Source organism: Scomber japonicus, chromosome 20 (assembly GCF_027409825.1).
Source record: "Scomber japonicus isolate fScoJap1 chromosome 20, fScoJap1.pri, whole genome shotgun sequence".
Lineage (NCBI taxonomy): Eukaryota > Metazoa > Chordata > Actinopteri > Scombriformes > Scombridae > Scomber > Scomber japonicus.
Window position 1 is genome coordinate 12,350,570 of NC_070597.1, and position 12,659 is coordinate 12,363,228.

At 38.5% G+C, this 12,659-nt stretch overlaps 2 protein-coding genes across 2 annotated transcripts in view; both read left to right on the forward strand.

Moving 5' to 3' along the window:
* The window catches only part of LOC128381237 (zinc finger MIZ domain-containing protein 1-like), an 85,069-nt gene extending 77,765 nt beyond the window's left edge, over positions 1-7,304 (forward strand). Inside the window, exons 13-22 of the mRNA XM_053341191.1 lie at positions 66-207; positions 801-1,011; positions 1,263-1,368; positions 1,468-1,628; positions 1,718-1,785; positions 1,900-1,968; positions 2,072-2,316; positions 2,486-2,649; positions 3,293-3,562; positions 3,664-7,304. Coding sequence (XP_053197166.1) covers positions 66-207; positions 801-1,011; positions 1,263-1,368; positions 1,468-1,628; positions 1,718-1,785; positions 1,900-1,968; positions 2,072-2,316; positions 2,486-2,649; positions 3,293-3,562; positions 3,664-3,771 — 1,544 coding nt within the window. The 3' untranslated portion in view covers positions 3,772-7,304. The remainder of the gene's footprint in view (positions 1-65; positions 208-800; positions 1,012-1,262; positions 1,369-1,467; positions 1,629-1,717; positions 1,786-1,899; positions 1,969-2,071; positions 2,317-2,485; positions 2,650-3,292; positions 3,563-3,663) is intronic.
* Positions 7,305-8,472: 1,168 nt separating this feature from the next.
* LOC128381354 (peptidyl-prolyl cis-trans isomerase A-like) lies at positions 8,473-12,621 on the forward strand. Its single transcript, XM_053341352.1, has 6 exons — positions 8,473-8,701; positions 8,899-8,929; positions 9,452-9,540; positions 9,630-9,726; positions 11,093-11,168; positions 12,196-12,621. The coding sequence occupies exons 1-6, from the start codon at positions 8,549-8,551 to the stop codon at positions 12,329-12,331; spliced, it is 582 nt and encodes a 193-aa protein (XP_053197327.1). The 5' UTR covers positions 8,473-8,548; the 3' UTR covers positions 12,332-12,621.
* The last annotated feature ends 38 nt before the right edge of the window (positions 12,622-12,659 follow it).

Genomic DNA, 12,659 nt, shown 5'->3' on the forward strand with positions numbered 1-12,659 from the left:
TTAATACAGTTCACTCCTTTGAAACTTCATGACAGTCTGACTGCCGCTCTTCTCCACCCATGTAGCCAACCACAATGAAGAGCTGCGCCTGACATTCCCAGTGCGAGATGGGGTAGTCTTAGAGCCCTTCAGGCTAGAGCATAACCTTGCTGTCAGCAACCACGTCTTCCACTTACGGCCCTCTGTACACCAGACACTCATGTGGAGGTAAGACATCATGCACTGAATCAACTGAAGGATATTTGTAGATATTTTAGATATATTTAAAAATAGATGTAGAGAGCAAGAGAACTTGCAGAAGGTGTAGTGTGTAGAATTTAGTGGCACCTCATAGAATGGACTTGGCAGAAATGGAATGTCATTGTGTATTCGTTAGCTTACAATGAGCCCTTCTTATCTACATAGGGAGCAGGTCCTCTTCCACGGTGCCCACCATGTTGCCCTTTACTCTCCTCTCAGGAAAAAGTCACTCATGTCTGCAGCTTTTCAAAAGATTTGATATGACGATTGTAACAGCCTAAATTTAGCACCACCACTGATTGTCTGTTATGTGCTGGAGAATGACCATCCCACACCAGTTCTTATTCTTACATATAGTATAACAGGAAGTGTATTTATAAAGTTTGTCTGATAATCTATGACCAAATGCCAAGAGCCAAGAAGAAAACATTTTAGAAACTTTTTAACTGAAATATGATGATGTGAATTTGAATTGGACTGCTGGTGTTTTCTGCTACATGACAGTATATAATATTCCATAATGTTCAAGATTTATATTATTTGTTTGCTTGTCTGCGCAGGTCGGACCTGGAGCTACAGTTTAAGTGTTACCACCATGAAGACCGTCAAATGAACACCAACTGGCCGGCATCAGTCCAAGTCAGTGTCAATGCCACACCACTCACCATTGAACGTGGCGACAATAAGACCTCTCACAAACCCCTGCACTTGAAACACGTATGCCAGCCAGGAAGGAATACAATCCAGATCACAGTCACTGCCTGCTGCTGTGTGAGTATACAAATCTCCAAAACTAATAAGATGAGGATTAAGCAAATCCTGACACAAAATAGTTGCCTGATAAATAAATGCCAGATGCAAAATCAAAATGTACCTGTAGATAATATATAATACTGTGGCTTAGAACAAAATAAAAAAATGATCCTCCAGGTCTTTTTTTCCTCAGTTTACACAGAGAAACAGTAGATAAAACTAATACCTTAGAATGGTTGTGATTTTGATGGTGATGTTTCCTCCCATAGTCGCACTTGTTTGTGCTCCAGCTGGTCCACAGGCCATCGGTTCGCTCTGTCCTCCAGGGCTTACTAAAGAAGAGGCTCCTGCCTGCAGAGCACTGCATCACCAAAGGTATACACAAAAGCACACGGTCACATTGTGCACTGTAAAGTCCTGATTGTCTTTAGGGTCCTTGTTTACACACTGCATGTCTGTCCCTCTGCCTCAAAGTTAAGAGGAACTTCAGCAGCGTAGCAGCATCATCGGGCAACGCCACACTCAATGGAGAGGACGGTGTGGAGCAAACAGCCATTAAGGTCTCCCTCAAATGTCCAATCACCTTCCGGCGAATACAGCTTCCAGCGAGAGGCCATGACTGCAAACATGTTCAGGTAGACACTGCAGAAATAATGAAATGCACCAAATGATTTTAAAATAGTGTACTGGATAACAAATTTGACTTTTGTTCTTCTTCTTGCAGTGTTTTGATTTGGAATCATATTTACAACTTAACTGTGAGCGGGGGACATGGCGATGTCCTGTATGCAAGTAAGTTTATCCAGTTTAAATAGAGACCAGTATTTGCCCTGTCTATAGTTTTGTCTCTAATCCACATTATTGTCTCTCTCAGCATGTTAAGCTCTCTCTTACCTCTCTCCTCAGTAAAACAGCATTGTTAGAAGGACTGGAAGTGGACCAGTACATGTGGGGAATCTTGAACGCTATCCAAAAGTAAGTTAAGAGAAGATACACATTTATATCTGTACCAAAATATGTAATGTATATATATGTATTTCTCTATTTTCACTTTTTGGTTTCATCTGTATTTCACCAGCTCTGAGTTTGAGGAGGTGACCATTGACCCCACATGTAGCTGGCGGCCTGTGGCCATTAAATCTGATATACACATCAAAGAGGATCCAGATGGTCCACTAGCCAAGAGATTTAAGACGATGAGTCCCAGCCAGATGATCATGCCTAATGTGATGGAGATGATTGCTCAGCTCGGTCCTGGACCATCACCGTATCCATCACTACCTTCTCACCAAGGGGGCAACAACAATGAATATGGCAGTCAAGGTGAGTTATAGTTCAAATAATAATAAACAGTAACCACCTGCTAGCCTTATATTTACCGATCAAACAATTCCTTTAAATAGACAGAAAAACATAGTTACAAGGTCTTTAATGATTGTCAGTCATACTACAAAAGAAACTTAAAATAACTGTTTTTTATTTTGTCTTCTAGGCAACAGTTACCAGGGGCATGGGAACTTTGACTTCCCTCATAGCACCCCTGGTGGTACGTCAATGAATGACTTCATGCACGGTCCCCAACTCTCTCATCCACCTGACATGCCCAGCAGCCTGATGGCCCAAGACAAGCCACTCTCCCACAACATGCCTGACTCTGTGAGTTGTGTAGTTGAGAAGCTTTATATTTTCCAGTCGTCATACTATTTCAGCCTATCTTTCTGTTTCCCCAGGCTACATATATAAAGTTGTCATTATTTATTGTTGATAGGCAAGAGAATAATGATGCAGGTATATAAAGAGAGATTTTTAATTGGTTAGTTAACTTAATTTGGCAATTGAGAGCAGGGGATATATGGTAAATAACCGCACTGAGAAGTTTCAAAGTGAACCACAATGCAGGATGACCACATGAAACTACCCTCAAAATTAAGATTGTATCAATTTAAGGAGACAAACTATGAGTTACTAAATCTAGAATAGTTTAGTTTGAAAAAGTAAACCACACATGCATTCAGCTATATCTAAATTTGACTTTTTCCACAGACATGATCACTAGAAAATTTAAATGAAAGCTTAGAGCAGAGACTAAAGTTAGTCTGGAATCTGTTTTGAAATATTAATCCTTGTAGGATGACAATGAAGGATCCATTTGTATGTCCGTGTTATTTCTGCTCTCAAAGCCCTGGTTCACTTTTAGTTACACTTTTAATTTGAGAAATGCAACAGATACAATTCTACAAAACCTGCAGTTGTGATCACTCAGTCGTCAGTATCTAAACATTTCCTCCTCCTCCTGCAGATACCTCACTCTACCGGCAATGACCAGTCGCACGGCCCATTGCAGCAGAGCTTACATGCGTCTCCACACCCTGGGAGCCAATCGGGGCAGCAGCTACATCACAGCGGGCCCCCTCCACCCTCTCGACAAGCCCCGCCTCCTCAGCAGCAGCAGCAGCAGCAACAACAGCAGCCTGGCCCCAACAGCCATCCCCATGGCGACCTGGCCTTCAACCCCTCCAGCAGTTTGGACAGCCAAGCAGGGTCGGACATGCCTGAGCCATCTTTAGACGTGAGTCATGACATGCAGCTAGTCCCCAATAATCTGTGGAAATGTATCACAATGAACCTGAATGCTTAACTAAAGTTTTTACTTGTTCCTCTCCCTTGCAGCTTCTTCCAGAGCTGGCTAACCCAGATGAGCTGTTGTCGTACCTGGATCCACCAGACCTTCCCAGCAATAGCAACGACGACCTTCTATCGCTCTTCGAAAACAACTGAGGCAATTCAGACACAGATAAACTTTTCTGACTGCCTGCAGTGTCCCTGAGAACCCAGGGCAGTCGCTCAGTACTTGATAAACACAAAGATGCACTCCCTTTCTCTTCTTCCTCTTGTACAGTTTTCATTCGCCAGCGCAGATTGACTGAAAGAGGTTAAAACTCAAAGACACGGCAGGATGTGGGGGGGTCGCCCCACCCTCTCACACCTATGGCTATACCTTTGAACTGTGCAGCTATACTCAGTTGATTTTTTTACGCCACACACAGGTGTATGTGTGCACATTAGGAACGTGTTGTAGCATTTTTTATTCATGTTTTGTTTCCTTTTTGAAAAAAAAGGAATCCACTGTATAAAACACAAAAATAAGTGAAAAAAGCGGCGCTATCTGGCCAGTGTGCATTATGTCCATATTGTTATTCCAATCTGAGAGGCCACAGCTTCCTGGTGTCACAGCTCCATTCCCTGACTGGTCTGGTTAGTCGCACTGTTTTGTCCACCACACATCATTTAAAAGCACAAGAGATTTTGGCAATGCAAAAAAAAAATCTGTCTTTACAAAAAGGAAAAAAAGATCAATTAGATCAGCGTATGTTTGTCTTTGACAAAATGTTTTTTAAAAAGATTTTTGGGAATGATCGGCTTGCACTTTGTCTACAATTGTGATACATACATATTTTTGTCAAAAAGAAAAAGATATTCAGTCCTTTGAGGGTTGACAGCTGGAACGGGAAAAAGATTTGGCCCCACTAAAATAAAAATAAAGTTTATATTGTGTACCAATAATAGCATACCTGTACTTCTACATATTGTATAGTTATGATCCTCCTGTACAGAGGAGTGATTGTAATGGAATAGAAAGGTACAGTATGAGAGATATGGCGTTCCTGTGACGATCCTGCTGCATCTATTGCTTCCTGCTACAACTCCTTCCATACCATCTGCTCTGCATGAGCCCGGTGTCACTCGTGTCAGCATTTTTGCAAAGCTGCATCTCTCTCCCTGTTAAATGATGTGCTGTTAAACTAGTCTGCAAAGTGCATGTGTGCCAAGCCCTTGTCTAGTGCTGTTCCAAGTGGTAAAAAAGAAAAGATAGTGTGTTTTTTTTATCGGTTGCTGTTTCCACAGCCCTTTTGTTTGTATGTTTGTTTTTGATTTCTGTCAGATTTAGTATGATTTATTTAACACTAACATTGAAGGGATAATGCTATCGGCAATACATTTTGTCATGTATTTGCTGGATATACTGTTTTATGTTTGTTGTTTTTTTTTCTTGTTTTTGTTGCTGCATAATTAAACTATCCATAAATTTGTTTTGGGAAACTGCTCAACATCACCAAAGTTGGAGGGATGAGAATGGAGATGTTTGTGTTTGCTTGGTCCTGTAAGACTGCGAGTGTGTGCATGTGTGTGTGAGAGTGTGACACTGTGTGTGTGTGTGTGTGTGTGTGTGTGTGTGTGTTTGTGTGTGTGTTTCTATCGGTGTGATGGGAGATTTCAAAGATATAGGGGAGGACAAATACAGTTTATCCATCACTACTGTTCAAGAAGTGTTTTTTAAAGCAGTATTGGTGCAAACCTTTTGCCACATTTGTTTTCAATTTCACTTTTTGAGAAGAGTGCTGTTCAGTATGCAAATGTATTATTTTTTAAGAAATGCTATTGTACTGTAAATATCATTGTGAATATTTTTGTATCATCTTGATAATGTTTGTCCTTTGATCATTAGTTGTCCAACTTTAACCATATATGCTCCCAAACTCCCATCTGACCACTGACTTTGTTTGTAACCAGCATAAGACAGCTGTCTCGTCTCCCCGCCGCTGGGGAAGCCAGTCCAAACGTCTCATAAGCTATTTCCTGCAGGTCATTGTGCTTTCCACTCACTCTCCTCCCAGTGCACTCTGTCTCACACCTGTTGTTGCTAGACAGGTGAGCCATTTTTTTCTGCGATCCCCTCCCCCCGCATCAGCTCAAAGTGATTGTGAAGCATAATTTCGATTTACACATGTCAAGCTCAGTTTGAAGCAATATTTTCTTTCATGTTCTGATGTATTTGATTGAAAATGATCAATGTTGTCTATTCATGAATTTATGTTAACATTTTATCAGTGATACTGAACAGTAATGGTTTTTAAAAGGTGTGGTATCAGCCAGCTTTCAGTGTAATTAATGAGCTATGTGAATATCATAATTGTTGCTAATTGTCAATACACAGTGGTATTTTAAAGATATATCACAACCATATTTTAAAGAAATTCATGATATTGTTTATATTTTTGTTATAGAAAATCTGGCTTTTTAAAAAAAAGCACGAGACCATATACATTTTTATCCCCTTTGTTTTTGGTAAATTATTTTGTACTGGTTTTCGTATAAATCTGTAAGGCTAGAAATCCAATTTCTTTCAACTGTAGCATTATGCTGATTTAACCACCCTGGTTTTATGTAAACATTATTTTTAATGTAATTTAAGAAATATGATTTGTTCCAGTTCAGCACACTGACATGTTTCATATGTCACTCACATGTGTTTCATATTTAAGTCACCAAAACATCAGCTTTGTACCAGTGAAATCTTGTAACGATACACTGCCACATTATTTTCATTTTTTTTTACAATCTGAATTGAAACTTTTGATCAATCCCACGGAAGTCGTTATCATTTCATGTTTTATTATTACATACAAGTGAGCCAATTTGGTGTATTAGGCAGTACCCTGAATCTGTAGTTGCACAATCACAATAAAGGGCCATTTCTCTGGGGGAAGTTGTTTTTAAAAAAGTTTCAAAAAAATAAAAAAAATAAAAATACAGTGAGGAAGGGTACGTTCATCATTCTGGCCTGGAAAGGATGTTGAGGGTAAGGCTAGGTCAAAACGTCCCGAGGATGCCTGTATATATGTAAATGAATATAGAGACATGTGAACAGAAATGTATTCATTTTCCCTGGGAATGTGCATTGTTTCTTCAGAATAATAAAACGCTTGCAACCCCTCTACTGGAAGTGGCTGAATATGGAAAATGAAACTTGTTAGTTAGTGTTTGTGGGTATCTTTCAGCATTTTGTTCCCCCCTCTGTAATATACTTTCACCTCTTTGGTTAGGGGAACTGGGACAGCTATGTTTTACATGTAATATTTAGCTTAAGTGTTCTAGTCTGTCGCCTGCATACTCTGAGGTGCTAAAGCTAAAAAAAAAGGAAAAAAAAAACAAGGTTACAAAGAAAATCCCTTCAATGGGTAGCAGAAAGGCAGTGGGAGGGACGGGTCCAGAAGATTGTAACCAAATCCATAGTTTGTACAATTTTTGATATCATGAACAGTTGGAAAAATGATACAATCTAAGGTGATTCATGCAATGTGGCCATTGTCTCTATGTTTGTACATTGTATGTACAATCATTTCATATTCTAAACTGGTCAGAAAATAAAGGAACTAATTGTGATTTTTAGTCTTGCAGAACTGTATGTAGTTAGATGATGTGACAACCTAATATTTATCTAATAAATATGTATTCAGATGATACCTGTATGCCACTGTGGTCTTGTCTTTTGTGCACTTGTATCATAGTCTGACGTTTAGGTCAGTCTCACTCCAACAGGCTGTTAATCCAAGCAAGATGTAAATTATGGGTATCAAATTTTACTCACATCTTGATTAACACAGTTCTTGCCCTCATGTGGAAAATATATGAGCTTGCATTAATTAACTCAACAGGATGGGGAAATTAACTATTGCTTGCAAACAGGATCATAGAAAGAAAAGGTAAGCATTTTTCCAAACTATCAAGAAGAAAAGAAAAGAAGAAATAAAAAAGAGAAGTGAGAAAAGAGATGATGGTATACACCAAGAGAGCAACAGGACTGGATGGAACTATGCTGTATGCTTTTCAGACTTTTCCAGGGAATAGCATGAGTCAATGGAGGCATGTTGTGACATCAAAATAACTTTGCCTCTATACCTCTGTGTTTCCATGTATGTTCAATTGAACTTGTACAAATCTAGATCATGCAAGTTATATAGTTGTTAGGATACAATTGCCACTTGGGAACCATTGTTGAAGACATAGACAGGGGGCTATGTCTAAAATCACTCTTTGCTGTACTGTGCACTATATTTACAGCCCACCATTATGTTTAAGTTTGTGTGAAACATTTGCACAATATGGTATAATTCCCACAAGGGAACAGAAAAATTTGTATAAAAATATACTCTGGCTGAGGTGAGAGAGGAGGGTCTGACACACCACAATTATTGTATTAGCTGACACCTAGAGTGTAACTTGTGGTGGATTTGAGTCATTTTCCGTCTGACAGGCAACTAGCCCTCAATACCCAACCCATGACATATGAAACTTTGTCAATAAATAAATAAAACTAAATCCAATGTAGTTTTTGCATGTGCACTGCTGCCTTATTTGGCACTACCACTAGGGTGCGCCAAAAAGGGACATTTTCTAATTCATCATAGTGGCTTTTTCAGGAGTATTTTGTTTGAGTGTACTCGGTTTTACAAGTGAAAAGACTCACGATGAGGACTAACTGATTCCAAGCTACTTGTAGGGTAGGGCTACTAATGATATATTCATGAGTATATTAGATGAATTGATCTGATCGCACATTAAAATGCACTCTCATCTGTAATCTCGCGAGACTTGAACTTCAAAAAAACCAACAACTTCCTGTTACGCAAAGAAAAACTTCCTGCTCTCTCTTATGTCAGCGTGACTTTGGCTCATTACTGGTCTGACTGGGTGAGCTGCATCATCTTTGAAAATGTTGCTTATATCAAACAGGTTAAAATTATGTTCTCTGGCATTTACAGCCGCTCGCATGTATAGCAGCGGCCCTACCACCGCCAACAAAAACCCGAAGGTCTTCTTTGATATTTCAGCAGACAACGAGCCTCTCGGTAGAGTAACCTTTGAGGTAAGCTGATAACTATCCACACATGGCATGTGTTTGTATTGTATTTGTGTTTTGCGTTTGAATCAAATGGAAAAACACCTTCTGCACTCTTAAAATTTGCATCCACGTACTCCCAGTAACGTGTACAGACAGGTGCTGGTTCCCAGAGAACAACTTGTTCACATTTGACCCTCAGGCATTTCATTTCTCTGTTGCAGCTCAACGCCGAAGTTGTGCCCAAAACTGCAGGTAATCAATGATTTCTCTAAATTCTTAAAAATGTCTAAACGTCATCAAACATATGCAAGTTAAAACCAGATCTTAAGCTGATGTAAAGACATTAAAGAAGCCGGTTACACAAGTGTGACAGTGAACGCACCATTCTAGTAGTCGGACTGCAACTAATGATTGTTTTAATATTTAAATAATGTTTTAAAATGTAAATAATTGTCTGTACTTATTAAATATTTTTTAAATTTTCGTAGCTTTTGGACAGTTTTCAGTGCCAGCCAAAATTGACCTTTTGACACACTGCATTTAAGTTAATGGGAAAGTGTGTCCAAACCTTTTACTGGTACTGTATTTCATTTGATATAAAATAGTATTGAGGTTTTATACCCACTCAGCCTTACAAAAAAAAGCTGTGTAACAATTTTTGCTCGATTAAGAATTCAATGACTAATTTATTGTCTAAAACAGGGATAGCCAGACCACAAACTTCTGGGTGAAATAGATTGCCAAACATAATTCAATATAAAATCTTTCTCATAGAAAACTTCAGGGCATTGTGCACAGGGGAACATGGCTTTGGTTACAAAGGATCAATTTTCCACCGGGTGATCCCTCAGTTCATGTGCCAGGTAGGCTCTCTCTTGATTTACTATCTTTTTTGTCTCCTTTTGACATCCAGCCAGCTGCTGCAGTGTTGTGTTGTCTTTTATGTTTTCAGGGTGGAGACTTCACTAACCACAATGGAACTGGAGGGAAGTCGATTTATGGATGGAAGTTCCCGGATGAAAACTTCAAACTGACTCACAGTGGACCTGGTAATCACACTACTATTTCTCGACATCCATTCAGGTGTTCATGACTCATGGATTTTCAGAGGTGTGTTATCAGAGGTGTATTCTGGATAATAATAGCAGCGAATGTGATCAAATGTCATTGAAGGTCAGAGTTAGGTCTGAGAAGGCCTGATTAGTATAGAATAAGTGCTGCTGACTTTGTACAAGAGATTATAATTAGATGTAACAAGTGCATCTCAACTGAATGCACAGAACAGTGTGACACTACACAAGCCAGTGCAAATGTATTAAATGCCACCCATGTGCAGCTTCTGGGTTTGTGGTAGAAAGATTAGCTTGTGGTTCTCAGTTGGTTTTCTCTACATGCTAATTAAAAATGTTGACCTATATTCACTGGCTATTTTATTAGGTACACCTGTACAGTCTAAAAGCAATGCAATACAACAGTTCTGCCATAAATCCTATGAAGAGTATACATTTTCAAATGATGTTGACATTGTAAGAAAGGTTATAAATCCATTTTATGTTAATGACTAAGGTTGTAGTTGATGGTGGGATGTATTATGTATAATGAATGGTGCTCCTAATATATTTTCCAGTCAACATAATGCACCCTAGTACACCACCACCCACTACAACCTCAATAATTAACATAAAGTAGAATTAAAACTTTTCAGACAGTCAGCAAAAACTGAAAATGTATAAGCTTTGTAAAAATAGAATTAATGACAGCTGTTTGTATTGGATTGCATCAGATAACACATGTCCATTGTGAAGTGGCCAGTGAGTGTATGTCCTGAGACAATTTAAAACAGACCTGAAATATCTTATTATATTAATTACATTAGAATATTGAGAATGATGTAAACGTTATAATTATTGTGGGTGGGTGTGCAGGGGTTTTTTTCTGTGCTTTTTTGTTTTTGGTAATGCTTTTTTGTTTTTGGTAATACAATTCAGTCTGTATTTGTGAAACATAGTTTGTCCTGATAATTTTCCACCACTAGGAGGCAGCATTACACTAAAAATGTTTGACCTGTTAAAATGAACTCAGTAGTTTTAGATGATGAAATAAGTTTTCTTCAATAGGTCTTTTTCATGAACCAGAGGGAACAATGCCAGAACCAAAGCAGTTAGATTACATTCAACCATTACTTTTTTAAAAAATTACACTTGTGGTTTTTCTACATTGGCATGTGAAAGTGCCTTCATTGAAAAAACTATATATAACAATTTATGTAACTGTTTTAACATATTGATCTGCTGTATTTATGACTTGTGATGGAACACACTCTTAAATGGGTTTCTCTTAAGTTCTTCAGATCTGTGTTTGTGACTTTACATTTAAAATGTTCAAACTAATAATGCTTTAATTGCTGCACTGTAGGTATCTTGTCTATGGCCAACGCTGGACCCAACTCCAACGGCTCCCAGTTCTTCATCTGCACCACTAAAACAGAATGGTATGTGCTGACAAACATTATAAGGGTTGTTTTTACTGTAGTTACTCAATTACATTTGGCCAGTATTGGACTTATTTAAAAGTTTGTTATGGGCAGGTCTGTTAACTGTTAACATGCTGTCTATAAAACTGCACACTTTACGTAATGAGCAAAAGTGGAGAAAACAGATGCATCAATAATCAGACTAAAGTTGTCCTTAGATTTGCTTTTTTTAAAGTATAGGTCATGGAAAAAGCCTGTGATTCTGACCATATTTAACACATAACCACTTCACAATTATGCAAAAATAAATTTTAAAAAACGTGACAAACGAACACATAACTGAAGATTCAGCAGGATGAGAAGTAGGAGGAATTCTCATGATTATACCTTTTATGACAAGGCAAAGTGGCGAATGCTTCCCTAAATTGTATGGGTACTCTGGTATAGCTAAATATATTATAGGTTGAGTGTTGAGTCCTATTATAACCATAGTGCAGGATGCGCAGCAGTTCACAGCAACCTATCAGGGCTTCAAACAGAAAAGCACCACCAGCGTTTTTACAGTCTGGGTGCCTGTGAGTCTGTGATGTACCAGAGTCTACAGCAGCTACATCATTATTCTATTGTAATAATTAAACACTTGTATTAAAGGAGCTATCTGTCCCAGGGATCCCATCAGTTAGTGAGTGTTTGTATATTGTAGCCTGCTATCTTAGGAGTGCATTTGTTATTTAATTATGTTGTTTGTTTTTTTTTTTGTTTTTAAATGGGCTTAGTAATGTCTGGTTATTGTCCAAATGCTGTTTCAGGGGTTTTTACTTCTCCACTGGGAACAAAATTCTTGGTGGAAGCTGTGGATTCTTGTAATGTCTTGGCATGAAGGCTGAAAAATGTGAAGATTTAAATGCTGGCCTGAAATATCGGAATCATTGCAGAAATAGTGCCATCACTAAATAAAAAAAATGAGTCGAACGTGGTTGGAGCGCATCATGGATCGTCTCACTGTCCGCGGCAATGATAATAAAGCACTTCTTTCTGCTTTTAGGCTGGATGGCAGGCATGTTGTCTTTGGCAGCGTGAAGGAGGGTATGGACGTGGTCAAGAAAGTGGAGTCTTTCGGTTCACGGTCTGGGCGAACCTCCAAGAAGATCACTATCACAGACTGTGGAGAACTCAAGTAGATTTCATGTAAGAAGAGGACACGGTCATAGTCTCATCTCCTGCTGTAATTTCAATGTGAGAGTCAGGGTAAAAGAGGCTCTTTCTTCAGCCATGATAGAGTGCTACCTCTCTTCGTTGATCATAGATTCTTCTCATTTTTTATATGCATTTTGTGCTACTTAAAGACACTTCAAATGTGAACTTGTATTATGAAATAGAAAATGTGAAGTCCACCATTAATTCATTAACAAGCACTTAAACTGGTTCAGAAGAAACAGCATTTATTTGCAAATAAAGTAATTTTTTCTAATTATTTGGGCTTGTTCTTCTGTCTGATATATTTTTATG

What these genes read in the sequence shown, in the direction of transcription:
- LOC128381354 (XM_053341352.1), top strand. Translation starts at nt 8,549, where the DNA reads ATGTTGCTTATATCAAACAGGTTAAAATTATGTTCTCTGGCATTTACA. An exon ending in TCGGTAGAGTAACCTTTGAG is followed by an intron (nt 8,702 to 8,898) that starts GTAAGCTGATAA and finishes TCTCTGTTGCAG; the next exon opens with CTCAACGCCGAAGTTGTGCC. An exon ending in ACTGACTCACAGTGGACCTG is followed by an intron (nt 9,727 to 11,092) that starts GTAATCACACTA and finishes GCTGCACTGTAG; the next exon opens with GTATCTTGTCTATGGCCAAC.